This window comes from Typopeltis vanoorti, chromosome 1 (assembly GCF_054136105.1).
Source record: "Typopeltis vanoorti isolate ZY-2024b chromosome 1, IOZ_Tvanoo_1.0, whole genome shotgun sequence".
Classification (NCBI taxonomy): domain Eukaryota; kingdom Metazoa; phylum Arthropoda; class Arachnida; order Uropygi; family Thelyphonidae; genus Typopeltis; species Typopeltis vanoorti.
In genome coordinates, this window is record NC_143549.1 from 129,041,573 (window position 1) to 129,062,609 (window position 21,037).

The 21,037-nt window shown below is 34.3% G+C and overlaps 1 protein-coding gene across 4 annotated transcripts in view; it reads left to right on the top strand.

Moving 5' to 3' along the window:
- Positions 1-21,037, top strand: part of LOC150110420 (eukaryotic translation initiation factor 4B-like) — a 277,691-nt gene that overhangs the window by 95,953 nt on the left and 160,701 nt on the right. For all 4 annotated transcript variants that reach the window (XR_016548405.1, XM_090393633.1, XM_090393645.1 and 1 more), the window contains exon 6: positions 7,835-7,945. Coding sequence is in view for 3 of the 4 variants with exons in the window: in XM_090393633.1 (XP_090249759.1) it covers positions 7,835-7,945 (111 nt within the window). In the remaining variant the exon portion in view is untranslated. The remainder of the gene's footprint in view (positions 1-7,834; positions 7,946-21,037) is intronic.

Here is a 21,037-nt window from a genome sequence, read left to right on the forward strand (position 1 = left end):
GTGGAATGACTTTCACATCTGGGACAGCCCTAAAGAGTATATACTCCTGACATGCTTTGCCCATTCCAGGGTTATTAGCTACTGCTGGTCAACACTCATTTACAATCAGCTACAAACTTAAGAAACTAACTTCCACCTCTTCCTCTTTCATTCCTATACCTCTGCTCTTTGGAACTGGCTCCTGCAATCTATTTTCTCCAAACACTATTATAACCTTCAGCTGTTCAAAAAAAACATACAGATACTTTCTTTCTTCTTACACTCTTGCCTGTATAGGTCTTGCAGTGTTTCATGTATCGGTCATATATATATATATATATATTATTACATAACACCTCCAGGAAGCCCATAGGCTCATCGAGGGAGGGCACCCACCCACTCTACAACTCTCTTTCCCACCACTCAATCTGCCAACTACAACAAACTGCAACTACTCTCATCATCTACACCAGGGGGGTCAGCAACCTTTTCAAACTCATGGGCCACATTCAACTTTTATTTTTAATAATCGGGCCACAAGCGTTTAATTAATAGAAAATAGTGAGTGAAAAAAATACTCAAGGTATCAGTTTTTATTATATCAATCTTAAAAAAAAAAAAAAAAAAAAAAAAAAAAAAAAAATTTAAAGTACAAGATATGAAACAAGGATGAAAATGAAACTCGATTATTTAAATTAAGGGGATATTAAATCCCACATTGTTTCAAAACTGAATAAGAAACTCAAAGATCAGAATCAAAGAGTTTCATGCCGAATATAGTAAACTATAAAAGTATCGGTGAATACTAGCGTAAGCTAAAGCATGTAGTACAAACTAGGGCAACTCGTAGCAAAGGTGGCTAAAGTTCCGATCACTATTCTTAGTTTTCTTACATTATGGAAAATACTAAGAATAGTGATCAGAGCTTTATCCACCTTTGCTACAAGTTGCCCTAGTTTGTACTACGTACTTTAGCTTATGCTAGTATCCGCCGATACTTTTATAGTTTACTATATTCGGCATGAAACTCTTTGAGTTTCTTATTCGGTTTTGAAACAATGTGGGATTTAATATCCTCTTAATTTAAATAATGTTACATTGCCGAAATGAAGCATATTGGTTCTTTATTTAAGTAATGAAACTCAATGAAAAATTATTATCACGTAAAAACAAAGTGATATAGTTTTATGCATCACAATATGCTTGTCTCCTTGCTTTATGTGACTTTTGTGATTGTTTTCCCTTAACCAAATTACCTAGATACACTTTATAACCTGAGATGTAAATTCGAATCGAAGCATGCAAATGTTCATCAGTTAGTCGAGAAGAAAATTTATTTTTTCTGAAACTCATGGTAGAAAATGCTTATTCACAAATGTACAGGGTGTTCGGGATAAATTTGATAGTTTCGTAAGGAAAAAGAAAATCTTCTTTGTATCTATTAAATTTAATGAATTGACAAAAAAACATTACAGGCAGAGTTAATTACAATACTATCAACAAGATTTACTCAAAATAACCACCATTAGCATCGATCACAGCTTCAATTCTGCTTCGGAACCTCGAACAAGCTGATGCTACAGTCTCCCTGGGAAGGGCCGCAAAAACTGTTTTAATTTTATCCATTAACTGGGCTTTTGTATTACTGGAAGTGCGATTCGTGTCTTTTTCAACTGCGCCCCATACAAAATAATCCATGGGGTTAAGGTCTGGGGAGTTTGGAGGCCAAACATTTGGACTGGTGAAGTCGTAGAAATTTTCAGACAACCATTTTCGACTTTTCCCAGAGGTGTGGCAAGGGGCCGAATCCTGCTGCCATACATACGGCCTACCATTGGCTACCCTTGTTATCCAGGGCTTGACTACAGTTAGCAACTCCACGAACAAAGCCCGAATTCCAATGCCAGGGTTCTTCAACACCTGTTCCTGCAGATTTGCGAGGAATTCTGCTGTACGAACGCAATCAGATCGTCTGCTAGGGATCTTTCTTCTTGCTACATCCTCGTAGTCACCATTGCAAGTCTCTAGTTCATGCCTGATTGTTTTTACTGTATTCAGGGAGCATTGGGCAGCAGTCGTAATATCCTTATTTTGATGGCGGGCACGAATCATCATGATACAAGTTATTCTCTTCCATGATTCAGGTGGGTTCCAGCTATCCATCCTTTCTGACATTTTGTATATGAATGAAGAAGGGTCCAAACTTTTAAATGAAGAGAAGTGTGTGTTAATACATGTAACTTACGGAAAAATATAATTAATTATAAATATGTCAAATTTATCCCGAACACCCTGTATGTGCTTCCAAATGTGATTATTATCTTCTTTGCGAAACTGATTAATCCTTCAAATTTTTTGGTAAGCATCAATAAATTTTTTGGATATTTTCTAATGAAAATGCGTTCTTTAATATTTCATTGTGTTGCAATTCCAAAACTTCCATCAGTAATCGGTTTTGTAGGTCATCAATGTCGACATTAAAATGGTTCAATATCCACAAATCTTATTAAAAATTTCGTTTTGTAAATCTTCAATAATACCAACAAAAGTTTCCTTTTGTGTTTGCCATCCAACTGTAGATGCCGATTTGCAACATATGTAATCATGTAGATTTTCTTCAACAGACATAGTTTGCCTTCAAAAGCATTTATGTCAGAAAACAGTTCTGATAGTAATTTACCTTGGCCCTACAGTTTCGAATTAAGTTCATTTAGGTAGTTGTAATGTCTACCATAAATGCAAGAGACATAATCCATTTTTTATCCGATAGTTGTGGGACAGTATTTTCCTGTTCCGTCATGAAATTATCTATTTCTTCATGTAAATTCAAAAATATTTTTAGCACAGTACCTCTCCTTAACCATCTGAAATGCCCATTTCAGTTAGGTGTGTTGCTGTGGCTTATGCAACTTGCACTACAAAATTCACATCAGTTTGACCATATGATTGCATTTTTATCAATGTATGAAAGTTTTAAGAATTTATAGTACATCAGTGCCCATCTTCATTGGTCTAATGCAGCTAATTGTAGGATAACTTGGAATACTTTAATTTAACAATTAATTATAACCAAATATGTGCAGAGTAGGGTATGTTGTGTTTGTTTTAAGATACTGTATATTGGAAAACAGTAATGAAGGAGAATGCTATATTTGGTTGGTATATTTGAATTACTCAAAGGTGTAAAATTTGGAAGAGGAGGATGAAGCTTATTTCCTTCGACTACAATACTGTTTCCCATTGTTCATTTAAATTTATCAAAACTTATATATTAAAAACTTGCTTACTATGTCAGTTCACACTTCACACACACAAAACAGATGAAACCCAGAAAACAAAAACAGCAACTCATGACAAATGACAGCATTCAATTATATTGGTTGACACAATCATCAGTCACAGCCTCTAGGTGCTGCTGTCTCAGAACTCACCCTGCCTCACTTTCTGTGCAGTGTAAAACTACTAGAATGCTGAGAATTTGACTCGCTGCACCATCTGTACATCTTTACAGAGAGTGCATAGGTGTATGTATTTTGAATGTACACCCAAGCTATTAACGCGAATGTGATACAATGTTTATGCATCAAAAAGTACCCTCTTCATGAAGCATTAGTATATTGTGTTTACTTTTAGGAATCACACAATGTCTGGAAACAATTAGGGGAGTCTTTAACGGGAATGACTGCAAAAATGTAATATCGATGATCTGAATGTAATCTGAATTATCATGTCAGTTTCTATTTTTATGCTTTTATAGACCTTCAAAGAAATGTTGATTTAGTGCCTCAGAAAAGCTCTTCAAAATACTAAATCTGCATGACATAAATGACAGTGATATTGATTGTCATTAAGCTGAAGGATATCATGCTAATATATATATTGTGTTCTATAGCCATTTCGCCTGTTTTAAAAGTTTCTGGAAGTTGTGTCTCCTGGATATTCAACAAACTAGAATAAGCTGGCAGTTTGAGACTTCGCTGACCATATTATATTCTGTACGAGGTCAGTTGGGAAAGTTCTGATAAACACCTAGAACAAAAGTTAATTAATTTTATGTCTTCTTATATATCCTAAAAAAAAAATACAATTTGATGAAACATTGGGATTAAAGGGTTTTAAGATATGTTCTTTCTTGTGGTTTTATCAGTTGCTTTAATATCATTTTTATTCTAGGTTAATCAGAACTTTCCCTCAAAAAAACACATGCAGATGTGATAGCATAACATAATTGAAATGTTTGTACCCCCCCCACACACACACACTACTACTACCAACTTTCCTCTCTGTTTTTGTAAGTGAACCAGGAAGAACAGTGACATGCTGTCTACTATGAAAACTCAAATTCAAAAAATTGAAGATATAAACCATCAATGTGTCAAAAGTAAAGTGCCGGACAGGGCTTATTATAGAGCTGGATAATTGGCAGGTGATGCACAATATATAGCCTCTCCCTGTCAAGTCAGTCCTGCTTCTCCTTGTTGTGTCCTGTTCCCACAAAGCGGTTCTGGCAAACCCTGTGAGTACTCCACCACAAAAGAATATACTGTATATTTCCAAGCATGTGCAGAAGTAAACAGATGTTACTAAATGTTCAGCTGTTCAGAAGTTAAAAAAAAACATGACAGCAGGAGAGTTGTATACTTTGTACCTTCATTACGAGGGTAGTCTGAAAAGTTCTCGCCCTCGACCATAGATGGCAACACTATCTGTAAGATTTTCTTTTTTTCTAAGTTGGTACATCTGTCATAGAAGGTTTAATGTCGAAAGAAATTCATTTGAAGTTCATAAAAGTTTATTGTCACTCTTCTCCTTTGTTTTCGACAATTAAGAAATGGGCTGCCGAGTTTAAACATGGCCGTATACCAGCCTTGAATAAGAGCCACGTGAAGGACATCCAAAAAGTGTAACAACACCAGAAATCATTGGTCGAGTGCACGATGTGGTATTGGATGACTGACAAGTCAAAGTGCATGAAATTGTTGAGACTATAAGCATTTCAAAAGAATATGTAGGATATATTTTGCATGAAGAATTGCAAATGAAAAAGCTTTGCTCAAGATGGCTGCCGCACTTGCTCACAGCAGATCAAAAACGCATTTGCATGAAAATCTCTGAACAGTGCTTGGAGCATTTTAACAAGAATAAAACTGATTCTGTGCATTGATTTATTACTATGGATGAGACTTGGATTCACCATTACACACCAGAATCCAAACAGCAATCAAATCAGTGGACAGAAGCCAGTTGTTCAGCAGGAAAGATCATGGCATCAGTGTTTTGGGATGCTAAAGGCAATTTGTTTATTAATTATCTTGAAAAGGGGTATAACAATAACGAGGGAATATTATTCTGTTCTTTTTACCAGACTAGACAAAAAAATTGGTGAGAAAAGACCCAGTTTGCAGAAGGAAAAAATCATCTTTCATCAGGACAATGCACCTGCCCACAAAGGTGGTTTGGCAATGGTAAAATTAAAGGATCTGCACTATGAATTGTTGGAACATCCACTCTATTCCCCAGATTTGGCTCCCTCTGATTTCTATCTCTTCCCGAAACTAAAACTCTTCCTCGCTGGTCAGCGTTTTTCTTCGAATCAAGAGGTGATTGCAGCTGTAGAGGGGTATTTTGCAGATCTTACTGAGAACCACTACAGGGACGGGATAATGGCACTGGAGCATCGCTGGAATAAATATATTAGTCTTAAGGAAGATTATGTTGAAAAATAAAAATAATTTTAAAATTATAAATTCGATTTTTTTATTGTTAGGCTAAGAACATTTCAGACCACCCTTGTATATAAAGACTGAGCAGAAATTAGAAGAAAAGTTAGAAATGGAAGACAGACAGAGAGGATATCCTTTAAGCAAGAGACAAGTGTGAAGGCTATTTCATTTATTAATCTGTCTAGGATTTATTCATTTAAAACTGAAAGATACTTTATTGCTCTCCATTTCATATAGAAATGGGCCCAGTAATGTGAGTGTCTTGTTTTATTTAAGATTCTTAGTCCAAAAGGTGATTTGAATCTTTTTATTTGGGTTAATTATTTCTTCAGTGAAGTATATTGAAAATTTTACATAGAAAGTAAATTCAGTAACTGATGAAATGTTGGTTTGGTTTTAAAACGGATTTTAATTTATTCAGAGGAGTTTGCTGGGACTTTCATATAGAATGCTAGTTAAGCTATTGAAGTGTTTTTGGATCAAGAGACAAGATATAATGTAACAAATAAAATATTTGTAATATCATATTATGAATAATATTTGTAATATTATTTGTAATCCTAATATTACTAATATTAGGATAACAAAAATATTCACAATCTAAATGAGAAATATGTGCTTGCATCAGACAACATGAATTATCAATAAATTAAAGATGCCAGTAAATTATATTCTTGGTTTTATCCTTTATCCAAATGTAAACAAACAAAGTTTGCATGTGAAGTAACTTCACAACTGGACTAGTTGTATATAGAGGTTAATGACTTCACATCAGCTGCATTAGTATCTCATAATACAAGGCACACGGACATGTATAATGCTATATTATGGGAAGGGCCACTACCCAGAGCAGTTTCAACATTTATTAAGTTCTCATCAGTGAAAGCCAGACCCATAGGAGATACCAAGGTTGCAGTAATGCAGAATTCATATATTTCCCATATAAAGTAGTAAGAAGGTGTCACACCTTATTATTAAAATACTCCTTATTAGTAATAGATAGTGAAAATTTTTTCACTTGTTTATGCTATAAATTAAGGATGACAAGAAATCATATTCTTGGTTTCATCCTATATCCAAGTGTGAACAGAAAAGTTTGCATTGTGAAGTCATTAGCCTCTTTATAAATTAGCTCAGTCGTGAAGTTTCTTCACATGCATACTTTGTTTGCTTACACTTGGTAAATGATGAAACCAAGAATATAATTTCTTGACATCTTTAATTTATAGTATAACCAGGTGAAAAAACTTTCAACATAAATTATCAATGTTGCACTGTTTGTGCCTTAAATATCGATCAGCATACTATCCTCAATGGGGTAAGGACAATCTGCTCACCTTCAATGCTACCTAAACACAGTTTCATCTTTTCTCTCACAAAAGGGGAAACTGAGCTCATCTATCCTTACTCTCAGTAATGCACGAATCACCAGACAGAATCAGATCCCTCTTCTTGGACTGATGTTTATCTTCAGCATCTCATGGCATAAACTCATCATATCAGTAGCTTCTTTAGCATCCAAAAAACTAGGCATTCTCTTCAAATTAAGATACTGTTTTACACCCACCCAGCTGCTTTATATACAAATCCCAAATCTGACTGTCGAATACTGCTCACATGCTTGGGATGGTGTTCCTAAAACCTCCTTAAAAATTCTCAGAGCTGTCCAGAGGAGAGCAATTTGACGCATGGATGATCCCTCCTTACAGACTCATTTCATCTCTGTCTCCACAGTGTTTCAGCAGTGTGTCTATTCTGCAGGTATTTTTATTATTACTGATCCAGTGAACCATCATTCCTCACTTTCTGTTGGGCTGTTTAAAACAAGAGCAGCATCTGCCCAGCATTTCTTTTCAGTGCAATTACAAATACACCAGACCTGTTTCACTTTCTCTTTTATTCCATCTATCTCTGTTCTCATGAAGTATTTTGGAATAATTATTAGCTACAATTTGTTAAGAAAAATGTCAATGAATTTCCTTCTCAATCTCACCTGCACCCCTACACATGGCACTTATGTGCTTATAGGTCCTTTGACCTCTCATTCATTTATGGGATTAATATTAAAATAAAAAAAAACTCAATATGTCTAAACATTTCATATATATAAAATCAATATTTTTTTAATACAGACAATGACAGAGATCGTAGGGATGAGAGGAATGATAGAACAGCAGGAGACTGGAGGGCAGCACCTAGAGAAGAATCATTCTCACGAGATGATCGACAAAGAAATGGCTCATGTATGTTATGCATATTTGTTTTATCTTTATTTTTATATTGTTGTTTACATGTTCAAGGAATCATTCTCACACGATGATCGACAAAGAAATGGCTCATGTATGTTATTCATATTTGTTTTATATTGTTATTTACATGTTCAAATGTTATTGCTTGTTTTCTGTTTTCAAACTTTTCTCTTTCTGATTAAATTTATTAGCATGTATTTGTTGTCGATTACAGTTATTTTGTGTTTCACTGTTTTATTTACTTTTTTTATTGTTGTTTTCATTTTCTGTTTATTTATTTCCTTTTTTTTCTTTTTTAGTTATTGTTTTAGTGAACAGTACATTTGTAAAGCTTGTCAATGGGGAAAAAAAAAGTATTTAACAGAATTTTATTGTCAAGCATCAGTCAGTTACTTGAAAACTGCAAGTCCTGATTGTGGGGGGGGTCCATCCCAATCGTTACGAGGAAGTAATTTATTTCCTACATGTTCCATTGCATGCAATGCATATATTACATTTAGCTTCCAAGTACTGATTAACATTTATATTCTTACATTTATATGTACATATTCCGACCTTTACATCCATATTTATATTTATATTTCCATATATACATATATTTACACTATATAATTCACACAATATCAGTAATTTATGTTGCATTACAACAACTGGAAGTTGATCTTATTGGTAAAATTAATTAATTTGTAATACATTTGGATAAGTCTTTGTTTTGACAACACTGGCCACTTGTCTCCAGAAGTGATGACAGGTTGTATTAGACTGAACTCCAGGTGGAATCCAGCAGCTGACAGTCATAAAGTATGGGATCGACAGTCTGTTGAAGGTGTGGACAACAGATACATGATGGCAATTCCTGGATATAGAATCTCTGTAGGTAGTGTCTTAATTTTCCATGTCCCATTAGTAGCATGGTTAAACCTGGAGAGTGAGCATATTTATTCTGGAGTCGGCTTCTGATACTTGGCTAGAATTCTTTCGCTATTGATCCGTTTTTTGATGTTTTCCACTCTTCTTCACACAAGTTTAGGCTTTTTTCTTCTGCAAGCATTTTTAGTGCAGATTTCAAGCACTTCTGGTAACTTGTTTCAAGCGGTTCTAACTGATCTGCTCTCTTGTTTCCTGCTATGTACCTTCACCTATCAGAACTTGATTTCCCATCCCTCTAGAGCAGCGTTTCTCAACCTTTTTTGCCCTTGTGGAGCCCTTGAAATAATATCCATGTTGTAGGAAACCCCTACATAATAATTATTATATCATCATCATCATCATCCTTATACCCTCTTTTACCTTGCAGTGTCGAGGGTCCATTGATCATCGGACCTCACTCCGTTTACAGGATAAGGTGGTCAGCCTTATGCCCCGGTGTATCCTATGGCCTGTAGTGTTGAGTTCTCAAGGCCAGTTTGCCTGCTTTGCGGGATGAAAAACCCCAGAATAAACTGGGGAAAAACCCTGCTGTCCACGCCCAAGACTGGCTAACTTGGCTATGGCTGAGGAAGATCCTTCAGCTCCTTACGTCACCGACGGGAATCGAACCTAGGACACTCCTTCCCCAGGCATATGGTTGCGAAGCGCATAGCCACTAGGCTAACCGCGCTGATTAATTATTATATATCATAGTTAATATCTTTCTTTATTATTTATGATAACTTTATCGTTTGTCATTATAATAATAACTTTATCGTTTATTTGTCATTTTCAAAATAATAAGATAAATCGAAGTAAAATGTCATATAAACAAAAACATGTGCCAAAGAATTGTTATTTTTGAAGCAAATATGAATAATAAAGTTTAATTTTCTAATGTGAAACCTGTGCTTGTCTTTTGGTACACAAATACTTAATTCAGGGTCAGATTTTAGATAAACAAACACTGATTTCATCTTCAACAGAAAGGAGACGATTTCTGTCTTTGCTCTTAATACTTGTCAAACAAGAAAAAGCTTGCTCACACATGTAAGATGTTGAAAACTGCAGCAATATATTTATTGCTTTCCTATGAATAGTAGGATACTCTTCTTTAACAGAAATCCAGAACTTGTCCAGGGACAGGTCAGTAAATCTCATCTTGAATGTACGATCAGATTACAGCCCACAAAATTCTTCCTCTTCTCTTAAAGTCAAGTTCTCTGGATGAGCAGAAGATTCTGAGTATGGATCTCTCACCCAATCATACATTTGTGTTGGAAAGGACGGAAAATAATGTTAGATTTTTATCATCAAGTCTTCCAGGTGGGTTACAATAAGACTTGAAATTTGATGATATCCTTCTTTACTTTTAAGCCCTTCCAGTAATTGAAACATATCAAGATTCCCTTTTGCAACATCAGCATTTTCTTCTTTCACATGAGAAACAAAACCTCTTATGGAGCAAACCATGGATGGAGCACCATCAGTACAGATGCCAATACAGTTCTTCCAAGAAAGTCCGTTTGTTACAACAGAGAAAAGTTTTCTTGAATTTCACTCTCATTAACAAATCTTACAAAAGCTACAATGTAACAGTTATTGGTAAGATCTGATGACTCGTCAACTTGGATGGAAAAACTGATATTTTTTTCAGTTTATCACACAAAATCTTCTCGACGTCATTTGACATATCCTGGATACGGTGACTTATCGTATTGTTTGAAAGTGGAATATTTTCAATTCTTCTACTGCATCTTGTCCCAGCATTTTACCCTATAATTTTACATGCTGGCATTATTAGGTTCTCACCAACTGTGTGACTTTTCCTTTTCTGTGCAATAATTTCTGCTACCAAATAACTTGCTTCCTGAGTCTTTTCACCGACACTGAATTTATTCATAAAAACTGCACTCTGTTTCTTTCGAGATTGCAATAGCATTTTAAAATAATCAGCAGTTTTATTTTCCATATTGTGATTTTTCGTGAAATGTCTTTTCAATTTTTCTGGAGCCATTGCTGTATTTGAAAGTTGTTGCCACAGACGAGACACAGTGGAAGTGGACAATCTAGATCACCAGTCAAAAGCCCATTGATAAGTAATTTTCATTGTAAAGACGAACCTTTTTTGTATTCGTTTTTGTATTTGTGTTTTGAAATTCGGTATGAGATTCTAATTCTTTATCACTAGCCTCTTCAGAATTCTGGATTTTTTTCTCTTCAAAAATTTCCACATTTTAATGGATAGAAATTTCTATAAAATAAAAAATGTAAAAAAGATGATAAATTAGATTAATAAAACTGAAGTACAAAACATAAATAAAGGAAAACAAAAGAAATACATGGGAAAACGGGGAGAGAGAAAACAGAACAACTCCAGCATACAGTGATTGTTGTTTATATCTTGCAAAAGCACTTATGTAACCTTATTCATCATTCATAACAAACTATCGATATATCAAATTGAAAGTGTGAATATATTTTCACATAGGTTAGCTAACAGTGGTTGCCACATAACTCAAATGAAATTGGTCTTGAGGCAATAAAAATACTTAATACATGCGACACTATCATTAATCATCATCAAATTCCTGACATTTACCCTCAAGGGGTGTACAGGGCATGATAGTACTACATGAAAAATTTACATCATTACTAACTTCCTACCTACAATTTTCTGTCAAATCAATCTGATACCTGTCAAAGCTACAACACTGTCAGATCTTATATTTGTATATCTATCTTGTAAGGCACTTTTTAACATATCAATCCACCTATATCTTGTCTTCCTCTGGGTCTTTTCCCTGCCAACCTGGCAGAGAACGCTTGTTTTGCTAATCTTTCCTCACCCATTCTGTTCAACTGACCACACTACCTGAGATTAGCTCTACTAATGCATTCCTGGATGCTGACAATGTCAAGTTCTTTCCTAATATCCTCATTTTTAATATGATATTGCCATTGATGCCATCTGTTCACGCCCCTAATCTTTCTCAGGACTCTCATATCTGCGGTCTCTAGTCTTTGGTCAAGTGTTTTACTTCTGACCCAGCTCTCAGATCCGTAAGTTAAAATTAGTTTGAACACTGTCTTGTATACAGCTAATTTAGTGTTTTGACTAATTTCTCTCTTATGCCATATAAATTTATTCAGTTGACTTCCTACCCTACCAGCTTTGTTGATTCTGTTGTCTATTCCCATATTTAATTTGCCATCTTCACTAAAAATCGTGCCTAAGTATCAGAAATGTTTTACTTGTTCTATAGGTTCTCCATTCACAATGCAGCTGATATTTTCAATGCTTCTGCCTGCCTATTTTCATTATCTTTGTCTTGTTATTGCTGACCTTCATACCATATCTATCACAACAGTTATTCAATTTAGTCAGGGAATCTTGCAGACTTGTAGCGGATTTATTTAGAAGTATAACATCATCCGCATAAAGCAAGGAGCTGACATTAACATCTCCAATTTTGATATCAGGTTTAATACCACTTTCCTTCATAATGTAATCCATATAGATTATGAATAACAGAGGTGATAATGTACATCTTTGTCTGACACCAGATTCAACATTAAACCATCTCCCTGTACTTCCTTCAATTCTAACTGCTGACTTACAACTCAAATAAAGACTAAGTATTGCTTGATATAATGATCCACTGACACCATACAAGTGTAGCGTTTTGAATAGCTTTTCTCTTGGCATCTTGTCATATGCTTTTTCCAGATCTACAAAACTTAATACAGATCTTTGTTATATTCTCTCATGACTTTTCAACTATTTGTCATAAAGTGAATATCTGATCCTAATAACCTCTATTTGGCCTGAATCCAGCTTGGTCCTCACCAAACTTCTCTTCCACAATCCTTCTCAACTGTCTCTCAAGTATATTCGCATAAATCTTACCATGAACACTCAATAGAGAAATACCTCTGTAATTCTCACAATCAGTTTTATTTCCCTTTTTATATAAGGGTACTATGAGAGCTCTACTCTAATCATCTGGAATTCGTCCTTCTGTCCAGGCCCTCTGAACTATGCAGTGTAGCCACTGTAAAACTTTTATACCTCCATGCTTGAGCATTTCTGAGTAGATGATATTAGACTCGAGGTACCTTTCCACATTTCAGACTTTTGATGGCTTTTTCTACTTCAAGCATGGATATGTATTCCTGATTGCATTCCTGGTCAGTGTTTTTTATCACTGTGCTGTCATCACTGCTAGTTTCATTTAGCAATTTTTCGAAGTAAGAACTCCATACTTCAAGGATATCTTTTTCTCCAGTTTTCATATCACCTTTATCATCTCTAATTCCTTTTACAGCACTCTTTCCTCTATTTCTGAGCTTCTTCAACAATCTCCAGAATATCTTGCCACCTTCTTGATATTTATTTTCTATGTTCTTACCAAAGTCTTCCCATGACTTTTGTTTAGCTAGTTTTACACAGTATTTAGCTTTCTTACATTTGTCTCTGTATTCTCTAAGAGCACAAGCTGACTTATTTGCCAGGAACTTTTGATATGCTTTCTTCTTTTCCTTCACTGCCTTTTTAACTTCCTGTCCACCAGGGATTTCTGATTTTTCTATCCCTGCAGACAACCTCACCACATGCTGCTCTGGTAGAATCAATCAATGTTTTCTTCAGAGCTTGCCACTGAATCTCCAAGGTTTGATTCCTGTTCTCAAACTCTTTCATTTTTTCTTGAATAATGTTTGTAGAAAGTATTTTTAACTTGGGTATAATTATGTTAAAGATACCAAGCACTTTTAAACCTGGTTTTACTCCATTTTTTCCCAAGTAAGCAAACAGACAAAATGTCAAGTTTGCACCTGCAATTGATGCAAGACTAGCTGATCTTACAGGTAGTGCAAGACCAAGGCAACTCGTGGTAAAGGTGGAGCAAGCTCTGATCACTAATCTTAATATTTACCCTTAATGCCAAAACACATCTCCAAGAAGGGGATGTATGATGTTTTGTATTATATATTTGTATTATATATCAGAGTTTGCTCCACCTTTACCACGAGTTGCCTTGGTCTTGCACTACCTGTAGGATCAGCTAGTCTTGCATCATTTGCAGGCGCAAACTTGTCATTTTGTATGTTTGCTTACTTCGGAAAAAATGGAGTAAAACCAGGTTTAAAATTGCTTGGTATCTTTAACTTGAATAATGTTTGTACATTTAAGTGTACAGTTCACATCTGAGAGCTGCTCAACTTTTATTCATTTTAAAACTTTCTTACATGTTCTGCTTTTCAATATGAAATTCAATTTTATCCTGCTTAAGACTAAGTGGTGATCACTTCCAATTTCCAATCCTCTGTACACACTAATGTCCTGCACCAGAGAGAAAACAACGCTATCAACAATAATATAGTCAATGATACTTTTCTTATTCCTTGCCTCTTCTCTCCATGTGAATTTGTGCACATTTTTATGTTGGAACATGATGTTAGTAATAACCAGTTCATGTCCTGAGCAGAAATTCAACAAGTATTTGCCATTATTATTAGCTTTGCTCTTTTCTCCAAATTTTCTTAAAATATTTTTGTATGTCTGACAATCATTTCCTACTCTGCTATATAGATCTCCAACAAGGACCAACTTTTCATTTTGTGTCAGTAGCTTTCTCTAGTTTCTTTGCCATTCAGGCTTCTTATGTTGATAGTACGGATCTTCAATTCTGGTGATATTGAGTTTGGGTGTGTTTTAAGATTTGTTCCAGTAGCTGACTTTTCACTGTTCGCCCTGGTTCCCTGGCGAAAACAACAGGAACCTTGTTTAACAGCTACGCCCCAGTCGGCATGAAATTCTATCATGTTGTACCATCATTTAATATTGTGGTTTAAGCCAATAAGAATACAATTTGTTCAGCTAAATCCCAAATTGCCAGCCCATCCTCGTTCATTCAGTATCTAGGTTGATACCTAACAGTGTGCACCACGAGAAGGTGAGGATTGGACATTAGGTCAGAAGCCCTGGTCGGTTCTCCATATTCCTTTAAAGGCTATGTGGAGGTCTCCTCTCAGTTATACAACTTTGACCCTTAAGCACTATCATTAAAGGTATTAGTTTTTAAAAAAAAATTGGTTAAATTAAAGGGCCAAGAAAGTTAGTTTATAAAACAGATTTAGTTATGTTAGTAATATAATATTTAGTAAATTAATAAAAGTATAATAAAAAGAAATTAAACAATCATGAAAAATCGGATGGCCCCTGTTATTGCATAAGTACCAAATAATGTATTAATAATAATATTTCATCATCATCATCATGCGTATCGAGGATTTAGGCCAAGCATGACCTGTTCCAGCCTTAGAAGTCATCATTTAAGAGGACGTCCTAGTTTTCTTTTTCCTAATGGCTTGTACTTTAAGGCTTGTTTTGGTAATCTTTCTATTTTCATTCTTTGAACGTGTTCCATCCATTTATGTTTATATTTTTTAATTTTTTTCTCTTACTGGTTCTTGGTTTAATTCTTTCGTATTTCTTCGTTTCTTTTGTGATCAAATAGGGTACACTTTGCAGTTTTTCTCACTAACTTCATTTCTGCTGTTATTAATCTTTGTTTCTCTTTTTTGTTTTATTGTCCAGATTTTGCTTCCATACATTAAGACTGGTAGGGCTAATATATTGTATACTTTTAGTCTGGTTTGTTTTAAATATAGGGTTAATTACACCTGTTATTTTTAAATATTTTGCAATTTTTACATTTATATCTTTTTTCATTTTCATATGTGATCATACATCCTAGGTAGTTAAATGAATTCACCTGTTCTAAGATCTTGTTATCTATTACTATTTTAGTTCTTGCTGGATCTTGTCCTTTAAAGGCCATGGTTTTTGATTTTTCCGTTGATATTATCATACCATAATCTTTGGATATCTCATTTAGATTTAAAATAGCTTTCTGTAAGTTATCTTCAGAATTTGTAATTATTATTTGGTCGTCTGCAAAGAGGAGAGTGTTTAAGTTAACTGTAGGTGAAAGTTTAATTCCTTGATGTAAATTTTTACTCCATTTTATTATTATTTCATTTAAGTAGATATTAAAAAGAGTTGCTGAGAGAGGGACATCCCTGTCGGACCCCTTGGTTTATGTCTCTTGTATATGCTAGCTCATGATTTAATCTTATTTGTATTTGATTATTTTCATATATACTTGTGACAGCTTTTAGGAAATTATTTGGTATTTGTCTTTCTTTTAATATGTTAAATAATATGTTTCTTTTAACTTTGTCAAATGCTTTTTCAAACTCAATAAATGCAATATGTGTTTCTAAATTATATTCTTTTCTTTTCTCTATTATTAATTTTAGGCAGAAGGCTGGGTCTATACATGATCGTCCTTTTCTAAATCCATTTTGTACCTCTAGAATAAAGTTTTCGGAATATTTCATTAGTTTGTTATTTAAGATTCTGCTGTATATTTTGTAACATGAATTTAGTATACTGATACCTCTATAGTTTTTAGGGTCATCTCTGTTACCTTTCTTAAAGATAGGAATCACAATTGCTTTTTTCCATTCTATTGGGGGGATACCAGTTGAGTAAATTTTATTTAAAAATAATAAGAGTCTTCCTTTGAATCTTGTTCCTGCGTATTTATATAGTTCTGAACCTAGCTTATCTTCTCCAGGTGATTTTCCGTTTCTTGTTTCTTTCAGGCTGATTTCTAATTCTTCTTCAGTTATTTCCTTTTCATTTTCGTTAATTGTTTGCCAGTTGTCTTTTTTAAATTATTTGTCTGTCCCCAGTTCTGTGTAGTAATTTAGAAATTCTTCTAATTTCAATTCAGTGATTAATTTTATGTTTTCTTTGGTATCTGCATTTAGGTGTTTCAAAATCTTATATACATTGGGTCTTATTTTATATAAATCATGTTCTAAATTAGAAACAAATTTATTCCATGATTCTCTATGTCTTTTTCTGAATTCTCTTTTAGCTATGGCTCTTATTCTTTTATATTCTATTTCATCTTCTAATCTTTTACTGCTTAACCATTTGTGATAGGCTTCTTTTTTCTTTTTGATTATTTCTTTGATTGTATCATCCCAGATCTTCAGTTTTTTTCTTTTATTGAATTTTTTGATCTTTCCTAAGCTTTCATTTGCTGCTGCATTTAGTATCGTTTTTATATTAAATCATTCTATTTCTATTTCTTCATTTTGTTTTATTTTATCTAGATACTGGTTAATTCTTTGTTCATATAGCCATTGTACATTTGTGTCATTCAATAGTCTAGTTTTATAAACAAATGTTTCAATTTTTCTTTCTGTTCTTGTTACTTGTAGCCATTTAGGTGGTAATCTTAATTTTATTTTAACAAGGAAGTGGTCACTGCTTATTTCATATCCTCTGTGAACTCTAACATCTAGTGAAAATTTTGATGTCTTTTCATTTAATATGAAGTAATCTAATATTGATTTCCATCCTCTTGCTGCCCAAGTATATTTATGTATGTCTTTATGTTTATAGAAGGAATTCATTATTTTTAGGTTATTATAAACTACAAAGTCAATCAATTTTTTACCATTTCTGTTTAGAGTGTGTTCTTCATGTATTCCTATATTATTATTAATTTTCGTGTTTCCAATTCTTGCATTTAAGTCTCCTGCTAAAATTATGTAATCATTTTTATTTATTTTATTATATATGTTTTGTAGCTGATTATAAAAATCAATATTATCCTGTTCTCTTCCTTCTTCTGGGGCATTTAAACCAATTATTGTTAAATAGCCTCCATTTATTTTTATTCTAGCTTCTATTATTCTTTCATTCCATAATTTATAATGTTTTAACTGTTTTGAAAGGGAGTTATGAATCCAAATCATGACCTCTTTGGTCTCTGTCGACTCCACTGTATATCACATTAAAATTTTCAGTTCTCGTAGTTCCTTTTAATTTCTTTTTTGTTTCAGTGATTACTGCTATTTTAAAATTTCTTTCATTTAATAACTGGTCTAATTCTATTTCTTTATATGCTATTCCTCTTACATTCCAGTTTGCTATGTTTATTATATTTTGTCGTTGTCATTTTCGTTTTCCCTTTTCCATTCCAGGGTCGTTTCCCATAGATTCAGTCCGATTATCTTTTTCTGTCAGCTTACAAGTATGGTTATGTTTTCCATGTCAGGGGACTAGCCTGACGATGGAATAGTTCAGTGGTAGGGCTGCTACCTTAAGACTTCTGAACTAGCCTTCTTCCGAATTTAAACCCATAGGAGGAATAGGGTATATTGAAGGGGAAAGAATAGATTATAGAAGAAATATAGTAAGGTTTATAGAGAGGGCATAGTTGTAAGGCCAGAAATGAAAAGACCCCATGGCCCTCGAGTACTCTAATAGCATAAGGGTCATAAAATAAGAAGAGTTGGCTGATAAGGCCTTATAGGAAAGATTAAAGTAAGTGGATCTTCCTCAAAGTAGAAGAAGGAGAGGATAGATCCAGCTAGGGGTCCATGGGAGTGCCGCTTCCCTTGCAATCAAGATGATTACCCCTTATGGCCCTGTTGGTCCACGAGTCCTTATTCAGTATATTCGGACCATCTTCTGGCTTCATCTTCTGACTTCATTCTTATGACTTCATATATTAGAGAGAATTCTTGCATCTACAGGGAGATCAATGTTAGACCAGCAATAACGCAAGCTGCCTTGAAAGATATTGTCCTATATCCCTTAATTATTCATATGGTTATAATGCTTGAACTCTGTTTAGCTTTTGTCAGTTTTTCTTCCATTTTAGTGATCTTTCCAGGCAGGTGCAGCATAGCTCAGGTATATATTGTTTTCAGCACTCATTGGCCTAATCCTCACTTTATCCTTGCCAATTTATCTAGAAGGTTTACTATTTGTAAGCTTTTTTTTCAGCAACGTCATCTTTCATCTGTTTTTATCTATTGTTACTCCTACTTTTTTATTTCAGCTCAATGGCTAACCCGAGAACCTCCCAGTTTAAGGAGACCATTACAGGTTGTTTTGATTTTTTACATGAGATGTGGAGCACTTTAGACTTGGTGCTTTAACTTTCTTCTCACGTGCCCACTCTGCAATTTTAAAGAGTTGTTCCTTGGCCTCTACTTCTAACTGTAAGCCGTTGTGTCCCCAAATCGTTATTATCACATCATCAGCAAAAGCTCTGAGTTTTGATTCCGTAGTGAAAGTCTTGATAGTGAGTCATACTAGATGTTCCAGAAACCTGGTCTACAGCAGGAACTGTGCAGATAGCCTCGTTTGACTTCTTTCATTACAGCTGTGGTTTTTAATGTCATGGTTGCTTCTCTGCCTGTAAAATAATTTTTTGTATGGTAGGGTAGATTTTTTGGACATTTCAGTTCTCTTAATTGATCAATTATGCTGGCCACCACACAGCATCGAAAGCTCCTTTTACATCAAGTGAGATCAGTAGTTTTTTTTTTTTTTGTGTACTGTCTTCTGTGAACATCTACTGTGCTTGATTGAAGTCTAAATGCATACTGATTGCTATTTAATAGGTCTCTTGAGTAGACAAAGTGCATTGTTTGGTTTATCAGAAGTCTTTTTTTAGTACCTTACCAACAATATTTATGAAACTGATTGGCCTGTATTTGCTAATCTCATCGGATATTTCTTTTCCTGGTTTTATTATGGGTATAAGTTTAGCGCGTTTCTGTAATAAAGGAAATTGTTCTCTTTTTAGCATTTGTTGTAAAGTGTTGTTATGAATTCAAGGAATTTGACAAACGCTCTTAGGAGTATATTGCTGGTTATTCCACACTCTCCAGGAGTTTTTCTTGGATCCATTGATCTTAATATCGACACGATTTCATGAGTTGTAAAGAAATCGTCGTTTAGAGTGTCTATGTCTGTTTCCATTCTTTGTCTGTATGTTTTGTGTATTTCTTCCTCTGTTGAATTGTCGTCATCAGGAATAAACTTGTTTATCATAATAGTTGCAGTTTCTGCTAAGTTTTTAGTGTAGGAGCTGTCCGTTTTCTTACTAGTTGATTGGCCTGTGTTTGCCAATTTCATCGGATGTTTCTTTGCCTAGTTTGATTATGGGTATAATTTTAGAACATTTCCATAATAAAGGAAACTGTCCTCTTTTTAGGCATTTGTTGTAAAGTGTAAGGCAACACATATAAGTGTTGCCTTATTCTTACTGGCTGCTAATTTATATATGCAGTTCCAAGAATTTGATACGGTTGAAACAGTACAGAATTTTTTCCATGATTCTGTTTTTGCATTTGTAATTTTGGACTGATAGCTGTATTTGGCTTTATAGTAGTTCTGTCTTAAATCTTGATTATTGTGTGTTCTTTGATATAGTCATCCGAGTGCATTGACATATTTTCTTAGGGCTGTTAGTTCGTCGTTTCACCAAGGTACTGATTTTCTTCCGTCGATGTTTAGCTTGGTTGTTCTAAGTGTTTGGTCACTGTATTTTTTCAGACCTGATGAAAGCATAGTAGCAAGGAAGTATATCAACTTGTGTTGATGCCCAGATGGCAAGGTCCTTATCTAAGCTGAGCTGTAGTTCACTGATCTCATTAAAGCGATACTCCTCAGAGCATTAGCATTCAAATTCTCTTTTTAATACTTTTGCAAATATGTTTGGTTAAGTACTTGTTAATGTGATGGTTTGTCTTGTGTATTCCATTTAAATTTTTGTTACTGATAATGAAACGTAAGCAGTGATCAGAACAGCTTTCCTCTTCCTCACATCTCCATTCAGAAATCTGGGATAAAATAGCTTTGTTTGCTATTGTCAGATCAATGAAGCTGCTTCCTCTGGTGTTTTCAAATAATGGGGTATTACATTCGTCACTTAGTATATGTAGTGAATTTTATGCTAAACACTCTTCCAGATTTTTACCTCTATTGTCTGTGCTCTCATTAAACTACAAAACTGAATGGGCGTTACTATCCATTCCAAGAATTTGGCCATGATTGATGGTAAAATCCATGATGTTGCCCATTATTTCTATGTCAGCATGATAATCTATATACATACTCACAGCTTAAGTTTTAATTCTGCCATACATAATTTCAATAAGTACCAAGTCCTCGTTGCTGTTCTGAGAAATTAATATTGCCTCAACTTCAACGTTGACCATGAGTATTGCAGCTCTTTCTTTCTTTCTGATCCTTTGGAAAATATTTTATAATTAGTTGGAAAGCCATATATTTTG